This window comes from Sciurus vulgaris, assembly GCF_902686455.1.
Source record: "Sciurus vulgaris genome assembly, chromosome: 11".
In the NCBI taxonomy this organism is placed as follows: domain Eukaryota; kingdom Metazoa; phylum Chordata; class Mammalia; order Rodentia; family Sciuridae; genus Sciurus; species Sciurus vulgaris.
Window position 1 is genome coordinate 57,540,379 of NC_136472.1, and position 15,432 is coordinate 57,555,810.

At 41.5% G+C, this 15,432-nt stretch overlaps 1 protein-coding gene across 2 annotated transcripts; it reads left to right on the forward strand.

The window, feature by feature from the left end:
- The first annotated feature begins 2,233 nt into the window (after positions 1–2,233).
- Positions 2,234–7,625, forward strand: LOC306640771 (calcitonin gene-related peptide 2-like). Of its 2 annotated transcripts, XM_079105330.1 has the most exons (5): positions 2,234–2,410; positions 3,483–3,577; positions 4,143–4,280; positions 6,287–6,473; positions 7,207–7,625. In XM_079105330.1, exons 2-4 carry the CDS (start codon positions 3,492–3,494, stop codon positions 6,444–6,446), a joined length of 384 nt encoding a protein of 127 aa, XP_078961456.1. In that variant the 5' UTR covers positions 2,234–2,410; positions 3,483–3,491; the 3' UTR covers positions 6,447–6,473; positions 7,207–7,625. The 2 variants fall into 2 exon arrangements, with proteins under 2 accessions (XP_078961456.1, XP_078961455.1); XM_079105329.1 differs by lacking the exon at positions 7,207–7,625 and having other exon boundaries at positions 2,236–2,410; positions 5,170–6,427.
- The last annotated feature ends 7,807 nt before the right edge of the window (positions 7,626–15,432 follow it).

A 15,432-nucleotide genomic window follows, 5' to 3' on the forward strand; every position in this document is an offset into this window, starting at 1 on the left:
TTCAGGAAGTTCATATCTTAGAAATATCTGGAATTGAAAAAGGAAATCATTTCCGCAGAAGGATTTGGCACCTAAGGGCAAGTACGCTTCCCCAACCCAGGAGTGGCAGTGGCCCAAGGGCTGCGCGCCGCATAGTGGCCGCACCTCGGCCTTTGCCAACTAGTCATTAAGCTTGGCAAGAAAACCCAGGCCAGGGCTCGTAACTAAACTGCTGAAAAGCCCGGAAGCCTCTGCCTCCAGGCTCCTGCGCTCTCTGTGCCGGGTGACCCGCGGGCTGCACGAGTTTCCCGGACGCGCTCTGGGTCTCGTCTCCGCGGTACGGACAGACAAGCCCTACGAAGAGGGGAGTCTCAGACGCCGGGTCCCAGCACCGAGTTTTTATTCTCTCACGGTAGTGCTGCCCCCAAATCAAGGAAGGGCATCTTGGAAGTTATGCGTTCCAGATGCCTTCTTGAGCATGGAAGTCACAAATACGCGAGGGGAAAGAAAATGTGCGCGAGACAAGTGTGCTCTAGGAAATGCAGAAGATTCTGGGGTCTAAGGACAGGTGTGCGGACGGGATGCCACTCGAGTTAGATTACTTGGGCCATTCAAGCACCTTGGGGGCTAATTTCTGCTCTGCATGGGAGAATATAAGTACCCTGGGTCAATGCATTTCCGGTCTCCCCACTCTCCCGCAGTCTAGTCCCCAGATACTGCTGCTGTGGTCACAGCATAGGCAGCGTCTTCACAGGCTGCTGCGTATTGCGAGCTGAGCTCCCAGACCGTGAAAAACCCCGAGAAGCCAAAAGCTGCTTTCTCCCCACCCTAGCTGTTTAGAGCCGCAAACACCTTAGTCCTGACCTCGGCCCTCCCTAGAGCTCAACGCTTAGGCTGAGTGGTCTCCAAACCGGTGGGCTGCGCGGAGTGGGATGACTCCGGTAACGAGCCGCGCCAGTTCTCGGGAGTGTTTGTGGATGATGGAAGCAGATCATCATCCTACTAGTGTGTGGATGCGACTGCACCAGACTCGGAGGCAGACTTAGGACATGTTTGAGAGTGGACCCTTAAGGATACCTCTGAACGCCAGTGTGTTTTGAGGAGCTGGACTTTCCGGAGTGTGCGCATGTTTGGAGGCAGTTAGAAATTGTGTGTGTGTGTGTGTGTGTGTGTGTGTGTGTGTGTGAGAGAGAGAGAGAGAGAGAGAGAGAGAGAGAGAGAGAGAGAGAGAGAGAGAGAGAGAGAGAGAGGGAGAGAGAGAGAGTATGGACAGAGACTCCAGAGTATTCAAGCCTGCCTACTCTATAGGCGACTTTATGCGGGGGTGGAGGCGGGGTGCGGGGCCGGAATCAAATGCCACTGGGACGTTTCAGCAAACAGCAGCCTCCGGAAGCAAAGGGGCAGCTGTGCAAATGGCTCAGACAGGCGGACTAATGAGAAGTGATGAATGGCAGGGTAGGATGAGGGAGCGCTAGAGGTCTGGAATGAGACTTTGGAAGCATCTGTCACTTGCACCTCGCCCCTCAGACCCAGTTGGGCATTGGATCTGAACAGCACCCTAGGACAGACCAAAGTGAGTCAAGGCAGTCCCACAAGTTAGGGATTCGGAAACTATGAATAGAGATCTTCAGGAATCCCCTATGTGGACTAGGAAGCTTCTCGATCTCTGCCAGGAGAATTCTCACAGAATTCCTTCAAGATGGAATTACAGTTCCCATTTCAAAGATGAGTATATTGAGGCTCTGAGAAGTTACTTGCCCATGATCACAGTCTGGAATTGTGCATCTGGAATTGAGCTCAGGTCCAGAAAAGTTCATTTTTCCAGCTATATCTGCTTCCCAGGAGTCTTTTCCCCTCTGTGGGTGGTATCACCTGCAGAATAGGAATCCTTCTATGAGCCAAGAATCCATCCTGACCCACGCTAATCCTCCAAGCTTCGCTTAGGCAAGGGTCTATAGTCAGAATTGTGTAAGCCAGGAGTCCCTGCAGTCCTGTACCCTTCCCCCTAAAATCGCACAACTGGGGTTGGAGTGGGCGAAAGTTCAAAGCCAGGAGGAAATGAAGAAGTGAAATCTATCGTGACGTCAAACTGCCCTCAAATTCCCGCTCGCTTTAAGAACGTTTCTTGTTGATTTCCACCATCCCCCTACTTCTATCAGTGACCTCAATGCAAATAAAAGAGGGGCCGGCACGCTGGATGCTCCAGGTTGGAAGCATGGGGTGACGCAATCTGGCTGGGGCATTGGACCCCTCCGCCCATTGGTTGCCTGGTGCTCAGGGACCCCTCCCGTCCCACCGCAGCGGGAATAAGAGCAGCTGCTGGCGCTGGGAGATACTGGAGCCACTGCCCAGCCCAAGCGTAGCTGCAACTTCCGCAGGGCCCCAGCTGGACGACACCGCCGCCTCTCTGCTCCAAGCCACTGCCTTCCAGGTGAGCCCACCGAGATTCTTGATCAGGTGGTTATTCTATTTCTTCTTCCCCTCTCTTCCCCCTCCCCTCTGTCAGCATTAGTCTCTCCTAGTTTAGTCCCCTGCCAATCTCAGATCTCTGTCCACTTCTGTCTGGGTCTCTTGGTCAACAGTCTGTTAGTCCGCGAATCATTCCAGGTTCTGACCGAGTAAGATTGGACAGTGTCAGTCCGAGAGTTGCTTGCTCTTCTTTCGCTGAGGATTGCCGGCTTAGGTCCCAAGTTCTCCCACTGCACGTATGATATGCTAAGGCCAATCTCGGGACACGGGCTCACCAGGCACCGAGCGAGCAGCAGGATGCAGGAGTAGCTTTCAGTAGATGGTGCGTTTGGTGATCACTTCTAGAGCCTAGCGTTCTCAGGAAATTGGTTCAGAGTCTGGATCAAAGCAAATCCGGGGCAAATGGTGCAACTACGGAATGACAGGCAACCCTAAACTGCCAGCCCCATTGGCAGACTTTGGGAGTGCAGAGAGGTGTCATGGATCCCAACTTTAAGACTCCGTTAAGCTTGGTTCTTGCAGCCGACGGAATTGCCAGAGGGAGGAGCAGCTGAGCACTAGAAATGGTTCAGTTTCTCAGATTGCAACTGCAAGGATCTTACCTCTTTACCTACCCTCTCCCTCTCTATCCCTGGGTGTGTACAAAAGCACCATACCCCAAGACAGTCCTGGGTTTTGTTGTGGGAGTAGCTGTGTCAGGGGTCTTCTAGAGTGCAGCAGACTTGGCCAACAGGTGTATGTGAATGTGGGTAGCATCTGCGGAGGTGGATAGGGCTGAGACCTTCCCACTCACAAGCCCTGCTAAGATTGCTCCTCCAGCTTGCCAAACCCTGCCACGTGCCCACTAGACCTCTCAGTAGTTGACTTGATTGATGAGGAGACAAAGATGAAGACAAATGTTGTGACCAGTCTGAAGCAATGCAACCAAGGAGTTAAGAGACAGGCAGAAGAAGACAGGAAGCCAAGTCTGTGAGCTCACAGAACTTTGAACTGGTGGAACTGGTGCAGGAGATGGTGTCACTCTTTCTTTGCAGGGAGGCATCATGGGCTTCCAGAAGTTCTTCCCGATCCTGGCTCTCAGCATTTTGGTCCTGTACCAGGCAGGCAGCCTCCACGCAGTGCCATTCAGGTAAGAGAGCCTGAAGACACAGCTCCAATCCCCTCCTGCTTCCCCTGGAATCAAACAAATCCATGATTTTTGATTGTGGTGTACTGAATGCTCCTCTCTGGGGGCAATATATATATGAATGTATGTACTCATATGTATGTAGAAAGTATTATACATCGTACTACTATTTATAAATTATATGATACACATTTTTATATCAGAAGAAAGTTTCTAATAAACTTATATGCATGTATACATACATACATACATAAATTTCCCCCAGAAAGCTGATTTTAAAAGTCATTCAGCCATTATTAAATGCCTGAATTTAACACTTAGCTCACAAAATTCCTGGAAATTTAACCATCACCTATCTTAAACTTGTATGAACTGGCTCCAGTACTTGGAGGCCACACCACTGCCTAACTCCTGATGAGGACCCTGACCTCAACCCCCGTCCATTGGGAGTTGGGGCAGCTGTATTCTTAGGGGAAGAATCAAGGAACAGGAGACCTAGCTGTTTATCCCAGGGAAGAGGCAGGCAGGGATTCAGAGCCTGCACTATTTTTTTGCTTCCCCTCTGCAGTTCCGCCTTGGAGAATAGCCCAGACCTGACCACACTTAGTGAGGAGGAAGCACGCCTCCTGCTGGCTGCACTGGTGCAAGACTATTTGCAGATGAAGGCCAGTGAGCTGCAGCGAGAGCAGGAGACAGAGGACTCCAGGTAAGGCTCCCCACCTGGCCAGCACAGGGCCTCCCTACCACTCCGGACATATCCAGGAAGGCAAATCCCAAGAGGTAGGAGAGAACACAATGGCCTAAATCCAGCAGGCTGTGTTCAGCAGGACATGGGGCCCATCTGCTCTTAGGCTCAGCTAAAGGTAGAGGTCAGCTGGAGAGACTGTGATTAGGTCACATTTAAAAGATACATTTCTGAAAGTCGGGAAAGTATGGAATTTCTTTACTATGTAAATTGGTCTTGTAATCCTAGAAGACCTTTCAGCATAGGATCAGTTAAGACAGGTAAGGGTAAAGCCTGGAGCCTGGGATGGACTTGGTATATTTCAGGAGCTTTTAGAAAGTCACCTTCACCTACTTAATCTACATATGATGTTCTTTCACACCCACCAGGAGCCTTCATTTTATATTTGCCAGGTGAAGGGAAAGCATTTGCAGGGGGTAGGGACAGGTAGAGCAGTGTCTGAGGTAGGTCTGAGACATCTGTGGAGATGTGCATGTCATCACAGGGTCAGGAAGAGCACCCTTTCCCAGTCCCAACTCCCTGTGCACCCTAAGCCTAGAAAAGAAATCAGCCCTGGCCTGGCCCTAGCACTGACTGAGCAGAAGAATGTGTTGACCTGCATCCACCCTGATAATTCCCCTGTCAAGCATGAAGGTCTGCACAGCATGTGGAATGCCAGAAAAGGTCACCCTTCCTTACCATTGCCCTGGCCCACCGCACCTCTGAGCCCTGCTAATGGAGGAGCGAGTTATCCTCCTGCCTGCATCTCCTGCCCGCCTCATAGTTCCCCTGTCTGGTTTAACCTTCTGTTGACTGCCCATGGGGGCTGCCACTGGTGCATGGTACTGTCTGGCATGTCTTTTCCCTGCAGCCTGGACAGCTCCAGATCTAAGCGGTGTGGTAATCTGAGTACCTGCATGCTGGGCACGTACACACAAGACCTCAACAAGTTTCACACATTCCCCCAAACTGCAATTGGGGTTGGAGCACCTGGCAAGAAAAGGGATATGGCCAACGACTTGGAGACACATCACCAGCCTCATGTTGGCATGCCCCAGGATGCTATCTGAACTCCCCCTCTCCTTTATAACTTCCTTTCTTGCTTTCTTCTGATGCATGTGGTTCCTCTCTGGTTGCTCTTCAGGCTGTTAGTGGTAGCTTTCCTATGGCAGAGGATGTCTGGAACCTCAGGTGGGCAGAGAGAGGGAAGAACTCACAGTCTGGGAAAGAATCATCCAGATATCAGAGCAAGGGCAGCCCTCTGAGGCTCCTGAGGATTTATAGCAAAGCTTTTCAGTCCTACTTCTGAATGTGCTAATCATTTGGGGAATAAAAATATTTTTCTAAAAAGACCTGAGCTGTGGTGATCGTTGCTCTAGCCCCACATCCTAGGTGCCATGGTATTTAGGACCTGTGCTTAGAAGTAGTCTTAGCCCTGGGGTAACTGGAAACAGGGTGTGGTGAGTGGTTCCTGTGACTCCGCTCAAGCAGCAAGAACAGGGGCACTAAGGAGCAGGTAAGCACCTGTAGGACTGGATGCTGCCAACTGTCTTCTTCTTCCAGGTAAGACCAGAGAATTTTCATTTTCCTAAGAAGGGATATTTTGTGCCAGTGACTGGGAAATAAATTCTATAGTCCTTGTGAATGGCCTTGGATATGGCACTATAATTCACTGCAGTCTCATAAACCTCTGCAGATTTTTAGTCTATTTACAGGCAAGATTAGCTGTTACAGCCCTGTGTATCGAGAGTCACCCCTAGTCACCATGGGGTATTCTGACACTCCTGGGAATGTCTATGGGGAGTGATCATGGCATTTTCCCTAATGGCCTTGTGATTTTCTGCTCTGATAATTGTGTTTTGGAGAAACACTTAAGGTTAATTGATGCATCTCAGAGCAGCAACTTTACCATGACGGTCCCACGGGGCGGGATCCTCCTCCAGCCCTCACTGACAGCCTTCTTTTCTTTCTTCAATCCTGAAAACCAGTGTCACTGCCCAGAAGCGTGCCTGCAACACTGCCACCTGTGTTACCCACCGGCTGGCAGGCCTGCTGAGCAGATCAGGGGGTGTGGTGAAGGACAACTTCGTGCCCACTGATGTGGGTTCCAAAGCTTTTGGCCGGCGCCGCAGAGACCTTCAGGATTGAGCAGTTTTCAATGGACCCAGAAAGAAGGTGACTGCTTCATACTGTCAGGTGGGGGGATGATGACCTTGTATTTCAAGGATGTCTTCTATACTATGAAGCTCCATGGGCTCACACGATTGGAAAAAATCCACAAGGGAAGGTATCCACATCAGTGTCTGGAGAAAGGACACCGAGCCCAATAGCTGAAACCCTACTGAATCCGTCTTCTGTTTTTCTTTGTCTTGTGACACTGAGATCATCAGACCAGGAAATAAAAATCCTGTTTATTTGCCATTATAATTGTGATTACTCTAGCATTTGAGTTTGAAAGGTAAAGGCATTATCCTTTCAGAGTATATACTACAATGTTGTGTACTTCTGAATTCAAAGCAGAGTCTTGGATTCAAGAACTGTTGTCCTGAGGCTGGGGTATAGCTCAGTGGTACAGTGCTTGTCTAGCACATGTGAGGCACTGGGTTCAATCCTCAGCACCACTTAAAAATAAATAAATAAAATAAAGGTATTAAGTCCATCTACAACTAAAAAAAAAAAAAAAAAAAAAAAAAAACTTAAAAAAAACTAAAAAAGAACTGTTTCCCTCTCCTACCTATACAACCATCAGCTAGTCACTGACTCTTTCTGAGCTTCAGTGTTTTCCTTTGAAAGCTGAGGGTTTAAATAGAACCTACCTCCTAATATTAATATAAAGAGAGATGAAATAATAAATGTCAAGAACCTGACAATTAATAACTAAACTCTAGGCATTTTTCATTTCTCATAGGTCACAGTGAAGATAAACCCCACTTTTAATGTGTAATGAAAGCAATTTATAAAGAAGGTTCCATGGAAGACATACATGTTTGCATCCTTCTTGATATGGAAAACTATCTTCTTCACTTGAAAGAAACTAAAGCTAAGTGCAGAATAAGCTTGTTGCAATTACCTATTGTGCATCATTTTTATATTTGATTCTGTATCTAATAAACATGACAGCATGTCTCATTGGCTTATCTGATAACGAATCTGGTCCTTGTCAGCCATTCTGTTGATGTGGAAGCTCTGCTTAACCTCAGGGGGACATGAAATCATTGCCTCTTGGGCATCTGGGGACACATGGTAATGTTGTGCCTTGATGGAACTATTTGTTTAAAGAAATGTCAGTGTTGTCATTTGTGAACTTCATCAAAATAAAAAAATGTATTTTCGATACCCTTAAATGAAATCTCTGCTGCTCTTTATGCTATTTTTCCCAGGAGAGCTTCAGGGGCCTATGAGCACATTGTTGACTAGACTGACTTCCTTGAATCAAAAGGCAATGCGCTTGGGTTGGTTTCTCAGTGTCTTGTATCCTCCATTTTCAGTAGAACATCCCTCATTGGAATTATAATCCTGTGCATATCAAAGAGGTTATCCACGTACTTCTCCATCTCTCAGAATTTCCCTGACCCGTCTTTGCCTTTAATCCCATAAGAGCCCTTTCACTCACCACTTAGCCTACAAAGCATTTTAGAAAGGAGGGCTCAGAATTCAAAATGGGGATCACATTGGCCAACCTAGAAAGATCACCAATGCCATTCAGCCCAACTTTTTATTCTGTGAGACACCAAGTAGTATCCTGCTTAAGGTCCTGTAATGAGTTTAACAGAAACATCCACACATTTAACAACTATTTATTGAGCACCTGCCATACACCAGCATTATTCTAGATATTGGAAACCGAGCAATCAACAGACCGGACAAAACTCCTTGTTCTCATGGAGCTTACATTCTATTTGGGGTAGATTAAGATGATACAGGCTATAAAATCCTGGCCTCTCCATAATGAGGATGACTCTGGGATACAATGGAGTCTGTTGCCTTATTGAATGAAGTGATTTCCCAGTGTCAATATCCCTGGCATCTGCTGGGACCAGTGTGAAGTTGGTGAGTATAATTCTAAAGTGACTGGGTGGTTTCACTGGTAGACAGGTAATAGGGTTGGTTAGTTAGTTAGTTAGTTAGTTAGTTAGTTAGAAAAGTCAGCCTCTTATACTATTGATGCTAATTAATTTTCTCGGGATCACAGAGAATTATGCTCCTTGCCCTACCCCTCCAGTCTGTATTCAACAGGGTCGCCCAACAGTCTCTGTTAAAGATAGATCAGACCATGTCTCTCTTGTGTTCAAAACACTTCAGTTAACTCCCCATCTCACTGAATAAACTCTTGAGGGATTGCAATGCCTCAGTCAAGGTCTGATCTGATCTCTCCCTTCTTTCCCCTCACCTCACCCCAATACCTGTTTGGCCTCATCTCCTACTCTCGCCCACACTGACTTTCTTACTTTTCTTCAAACCCTGTCTCCCACCACTGAATCATGGCAAGTCTTTGCACTTGCCAGGGCCACTGTGTGGAATACTCACCTGAAGATCTCCATCTGCACCTGATCTTTACTCGGATGTTGCTTACCCTGGTCATCCTTTCTGAATGCACTATACCCACACCAATATACCATAACCCTCCTCTTTACTTTTTTCTCCTTAACCATTTATTACCTTCTCCATACTGTACATTTTGCTTATTTATTTTGTCAATTGTTTGTGTCCCTTATCATAAATGTAAGTTTCACAATGGGCAGGGATGTGGCCATTGCATTAATTGTTATATCCCTAACACAGAACAGTATGCCTGGTACAAGTTAGCACTCCACAAGTATTTGCATTTACTGAATGCATAAGTGAGTGAATGAGTGGAGTTAAATCTTCCCTTTTATGTTTGCAGTCAACTCTCAGGTTCTCTCTGGGCCTGATTTTCTTCAGTATGAATTGCTCAATACCCTAAATCTCCTGCAGTCAGTTGGATAGAGAATCCCTCAAAGATCTGAAGGTTTCAATGGCTGCCACTTTGTCAATAATTCTGTTTCCTGCTACAAGGCCTTCATATAGACTCTTTCTTCATTTGGACATGCCTCTGACCCAACTCTAGGTTTGACACTTACCCAAAATTCACATGAGCAAGAAAAATAAATATGTGTTGTTGTGAGCCACTGACATTGAGATTGCTTTTGTGTAGTGTTGCTGTGGCAATTGTTAAGTAATTTATAAGATCTGGGGCAATTCTATACCTAATTCTATCCCTCGCAGGTTCACACGTTGAAGCCCTAACCCCAAATGTGGCTGTATTTATAGATAGAGCCTTATTTAACCCTTTAAATATGGTTAAATAAGGTAATAATGGTATGACCCAACCTGACAGGACTGTTATCCTCATAAGAAGGGAATGCTCTCTCTCACTGTCCATGCTTACAAAGAAAAGAGGTCAGATAAGGATACAGTGAGAAGGCTGAACCTGTAAACCAAGAAGAAGAGCCCTTGCCAGACACCAACTCAGATAGCACCTTGATTTTGGACTTCCAGCCTCCAAAACTGGGAGAATATAAATTTCTGTTCTAAGCTGGCTAATCTCTGGTATTCTATTATGGCATCCTGAGCAGACTGAGAGAGGAGGCATTAGAGGATGGAATTATTTTTGCTACCATAGCTTGTTTTTCATCTTTTTGAGATTTCAGACTCTGGGTCAATTTGCTGAATGACTAATTTATCAAAATTTACTTGTTTCCTTTTACTAATTCATCTTGGTAACCATTTTCATTTGGTCTTCTTAAAATCATCCCAGGGGATGTTCATTTTATCTGTATTCCAGCCTCCTGCTGCTGAAACCAGATAATATATACCTTAGACAAATTAATTGTGGTTTATTCATATAATGCATATATATAATACACTACACAGCATTAACATAAATGTACATATAAATTTGGGTAAATCTAATGCAACACTGAGTACAAATTAAAGCTAGTTGCGAAAGACACATACCAAGTGATATCATTTGTTTTGAGTTTGAAGTATGCATAACAACACTGTGTAATTTAGAGGTACGTGTACATGTAGTAAAAATATCATCATATATGGGGTGATACATGTCACTTTTTAAAAGAGGGATTAACTTTGAGGAAATGGAAAGGAAATACTATGGAGAGACACGTATAGGTGACTTCTACCAAGGTTTTGCTTCAAAAGGTTTTAATTTAATTATATTCATGATTAATAGGAATAAATAAACATAAGAATGGGTCTTTTTAAAATTAAAGTAATCTACACAAAAATAAATAACAATGCATAACCTTTAAAATAGCCTATACTCTGTTCTATTTAATGCAATAGAGGAACTACAGATACCAAAAATGTATAGAGTGCACCATGTGAAAAATAATGGCAGTAATATATACCTATATAGCTTTAAAATAATTGTAAATTAATTAAAATCATCAATTAAAAATCAAGACAATCAGGGTCCATTTTTAAAAGGGCCCACCAATGTTTTTTTTAAAAAAAAAAACTTTTAGAACAAAAGAATTCAGAATGGATTAATATAAAAGGGTAGTAAAGGATATATGAAACAAATACAAACCAGAATAATTTAAGACAACTTCTTAACTGAAAAAGAATTGAAGGCAAAAAAATATGTCCTACGGGAAAAGAATGGGTATCACATATCAGAAAAAAGAACAATGAAGAAAAGGGTATATTTATCATGAATACATACACACCTAATAATAAGGCCTCAAATTATGTAAAAAAGCTACTGAAGAATTATTCTTAGAGAATGAATGTGCCCTTCTCAATAAACCAAAATCTTCTAAAATAATCATCCCAGTGCCTGGTTTCATGTTGGCTCTGCGAATATTCCCTGACAATAACATATTTCAGGAACCATGTAGCAATTACACCCACAAAGAGGTGATACATTTATTAATTATGAGACAATGTCTACTTGTCCCAACACTATTTACTAAATAAAGCAATGCTCCACATCTATTTGAAACACCACTTTATCATATGTTGATCTTCTGGTCTTTCTTTTTTCTTCTACTGCTATAGTTCTGCACCAGTAACAGTTTAAAAGCTATTAGGGTAAAGGTACCCTAGTATTCCTCTTCTTCAAAATGTTCTTGACAATTTTTATATATTTATTATTCTAGAATGATGTTAGGATAATTGTTGATTTTTTTTTAAAAAAGTTCTATTTGGGCTTTGATTGGTATTAAGTTTCCCAGATAAACAATCATATTGTCTATAAATAATAATAAATCTTAATTTTGTTCTTACTTCAATTAGAAATACTTGAACAATGTTGAGATAAAAATGGTGGTAGACATCCTTAAATATGAAGGCTACTGATTTCAGGAAAAGATTCTTTATCATATTTTTTTAATTTTTATTTATTTTTCTTTTTACAGACTGCATTTTGATTCATTGTACACAAATAGGGTATAACTTTTCATTTCTATGGTTGTACATGACATATATTCACACCATTCACATAATCATATATGTACATAGGGTAATGATATCTGTCTCATTCTGCTATCTTTCCTTCCCCTGCCCCCCCATTTCCCTCTACACAATCCAAAGTTCCTCCATTCTTCTCTTACCCCCTGCCCCCCGCCACTATGTATCATCATCCACTTCTCAGAGAAAACATTCGGCCTTTGGTTTTCTGGGTTTGGCTTATTTCACTTAGCATGCTATTCTCCAACTCCATTCATTTATCTGCAAATGCCATAATTTTATTCTTCTTTATGGCATATATATATATATATATATATACATATATATATATGTATATATATGTGTGTGTGTGTGTGTGTGTGTGTGTGTGTATACCAGTTTCTTTATCCATTCATCTATTGAAAGGCATCTAGGTTGGTTCCATAATTTAGCTATTGTGAATTGAGCTGCTATAAACATTGATGTGGCTGCATTACTGTAGTATGCTGATTTTAAGTCTTTAGGGTTTAAACCAAGGAGTGGGATAGCTGGAACAAATGATGGGTCCATTCCAAGTTTTCTGAAGAATCTCCAGACTGCTTTCCAGAGTGGCTGCAACCAATTTGCCACTCTACCAGCAATGCATGAGTGTGCCCTTTTCCCCACATTCACGTCAACACTTATTATTGCTTGTGTTCTTGATAATAGCCATTCTGATTGGAGTGAGATGAAATCTTAGGAAGGTTTTAATTTGCATTTCTCTTATTACTAGAGATGTTGAACACTTTTTCATATATTTATTGATCACCTGTATATCTTCTTCTGTGAAGTGTCTGTCCAGTCCCTTGGCCCATTTATTGACTGGGTTCTTTGTATTTGGTGTAAAGTTTTTAAGTTCCTTATAAATTTTGGAGATTAGTGCTCTATGTGAAGTAAGTGTAGAAAAGATTTTCTACCACACTGTAGGCTCTTTTTTCACATTATTGTTTCCTTTGCTGAGAAAAAGCTTTTTAGTTTGAATCCATCCCATTTATTGATTCTTGCTTTCATTTCTTGCACACTGCGAATCTTGTTAAGGAAGTCTTGTCCTAAGTCAACATGATGAAGATTTGGGCCTACTTTTTCTTCTATTTGGTGCAGGGTCTCTGGTCTAATTCCTAAGCCCTTTATCCATTTTGAGTTGAGTTTTGCACAGGATGAGAGATAGGGGTTTAAATTCATTTTGTGATATATGGCTTTCCAGTTTTCCCAGCACCATTTGTTGAAGAGGCTATCTTTTCTCCATTGTATGTTTTTGGCACCTTTGTCTAGTATGAGATAACTGTATTTATATGGGTTTGTCTCTGTGTCTTCTATTATTTATCATTGGTCTACCTGCCTATTTTGGTGCCAAGGTCATGCCATTTTTGTTACTATTGCTCTGTAGTATAGTTTAAGGTCTGGTATTGTGATACCTCCTGCTTTACTCTTTCTGCTCAGGATTGCTTTGGCTATTCTGGATCTCTTTATTCTTCCAGATGAATTTCATAATCTATTATGAAATCCTCTATTTCTATGAGGAATTTCATTGGGATTTTAATTGGAATTGCATTGAATCGTTTGGTAGTATGGCCATTTTGACAATATTAATTCTACCTATCCAGGAACATGGAAGATCTTTCCATCTTCTAAGGTTTTTGTTAATTTCTTTCTTTAGTGTTCTGTAACTTTCATTGTAGAGATCTTTCACATCTTTTGTTAGATTGATTCACAAGTATTTTTTTTTTTTTTGAGGCTATTGTGAGTGGAGTAGTTTTCCTAATTTCCTTTCAGAGAATTCATCACTTATAATAGAAATGCATTAGATTTATCCCTGTTGATTTTATATCCTGCTACTTTGCTGAATTCATTTATGAGTTCTAGAAGTTTTCTGGTGGAGTTTTTTGTATCTTCTAAATATAGAATCATGTCATCAGCAAATGGTGACAGCTTGAGTTCTTCTTTTCCTACTCATATCCCTTTAATCTCTTTGGCCTGTTTAACTGCTCTGGCTAGTGTTTCAAGGAGGATATTGAATAGAAGTGGTGAAAGAGGGCATCCCTGTCTTGTTCCGGGTTTTAGAGAGAATGATTTCGGTTTTTCTCCATTTAGAATGATGTTGGCCATGGGTTTCTTTATCATATTAAGGAAGTATATTTCTTGGGTGCTGGAGTTGTGGCTCAGTGGTACAGCACTTGCCTGGCATGTAGGAGGCCTTAGGTTCAATACTCAGCACCACTATAAATAAAAAAAATAATAGATCCATTGACAACTAAAAATATATGAAAAAAAATTTTAAAAAGAAAGTATATTTCTTCTTGTTACGTACTAAGAGTTTTAAACAATAATACATATTAAATTTTGTCAAATACCTTTTGGTATTTAATAAGATTATCTTATGGATTTTCTCCTTTGACTTATTAATACAAATAATACATCCCTAAATGTAGAGCCAATAATAACAGCTAAGATTTTTGAATTCTTAGTACATGTAAGGCACTGTTTATAAATGCTTTAAGATATTAACTTATAATCTTTGCAACAACTTTTAAAAGTAGCCCTACTTTATGGATTAGGAAACTGAGACACACTGTTAAAAAGGTTGTACAGACAGGTATTAGATTTATATCAAGATGGAAATCGAAACTTAGTCTATCCAGCTCCAGAGTCTGATTTTTAAACCATTACACTGTTGTTTGATAAACTATACTTGGTCAGATAATAGGTATTAAAATTTACTATTAATTTCAATTTGTGTGTGATTTATGTAAGATTTTGTACTACCTTTGTTAGGTGTAGACTTGGACCTATGTCAATGTTATGAAATGAGCTGGGAAAGTTGAAATTTTTCTGTTCTAGATAGTGTAGATACATGGACATTAGCTAAGTCTTAAGATTGAGATTACCTGTAAACTTCCTGGCAGAGTACTTTTTATTAAAAAATAAAGTTCTTAAAGTTTCCAATTTCTGCCATGGTTATTCCACTTCACTACTATTATATTTATTTCATTCTCTCTCTCTCTTTTTTTTGCTTACATACATTTTTCTAAAACTTGTTAATTTTAAATGCATTTGCATAATTATTTATAATTTTAAATTTTCATATTTTAACTTATATCCTCCTTTTCATTCTGGATGTGGAATTTCTATATTACACCTTTCTTTGCCTTTATTTACTTAACCAACAACTTCTAGTTTATTGACCTTTCCAAAGAACTATATTTAATATTTATTTTTCAATTTACTATCTTTCTAGCTTTTAATTCACTAATTTCTCCCTCTCCTCCTTAATTCCCTTCTCCCAGATTATTGTTGAAAATTCTAACTGGTCCTTTTTTAGATTTTTTTAGTTGAATCAGTAAATTGTTTATATTCCCTTTTTCTTTATTATAAATATGTATTGCCATTTCTCCCCAACTTTACTGATAACATCCTGATCCAAGTCTCCATAATGTTTTCCATGGGTTATTACTGCAACTTTCCAATTGATTCCTTTTACTACCCTTTTCACTAGGTAGACTATTCTGAAATGATCCTTTAAAAAAAGTATATCATGCTATCCTTTGCTCAAAAACTTCCAAAGCTTCTTCATTTCACTTAGATTAAAAATCAACTGTCATGTACAACTAATTAGAACAAAAAATATATAGAAACAAATCAAAGTCATTATGACAGCCTAAAG

Excerpts from the sequence above, each read along its gene's own strand:
- LOC306640771 (XM_079105329.1), top strand. The coding sequence starts at position 3,492 with ATGGGCTTCCAGAAGTTCTTCCCGATCCTGGCTCTCAGCATTTTGGTC. Across the intron at positions 3,578-4,142 it reads CTCCACGCAGTGCCATTCAG|TTCCGCCTTGGAGAATAGCC; the intron begins GTAAGAGAGCCT and ends TCCCCTCTGCAG. Across the intron at positions 4,281-5,169 it reads CAGGAGACAGAGGACTCCAG|CCTGGACAGCTCCAGATCTA; the intron begins GTAAGGCTCCCC and ends TTTTCCCTGCAG.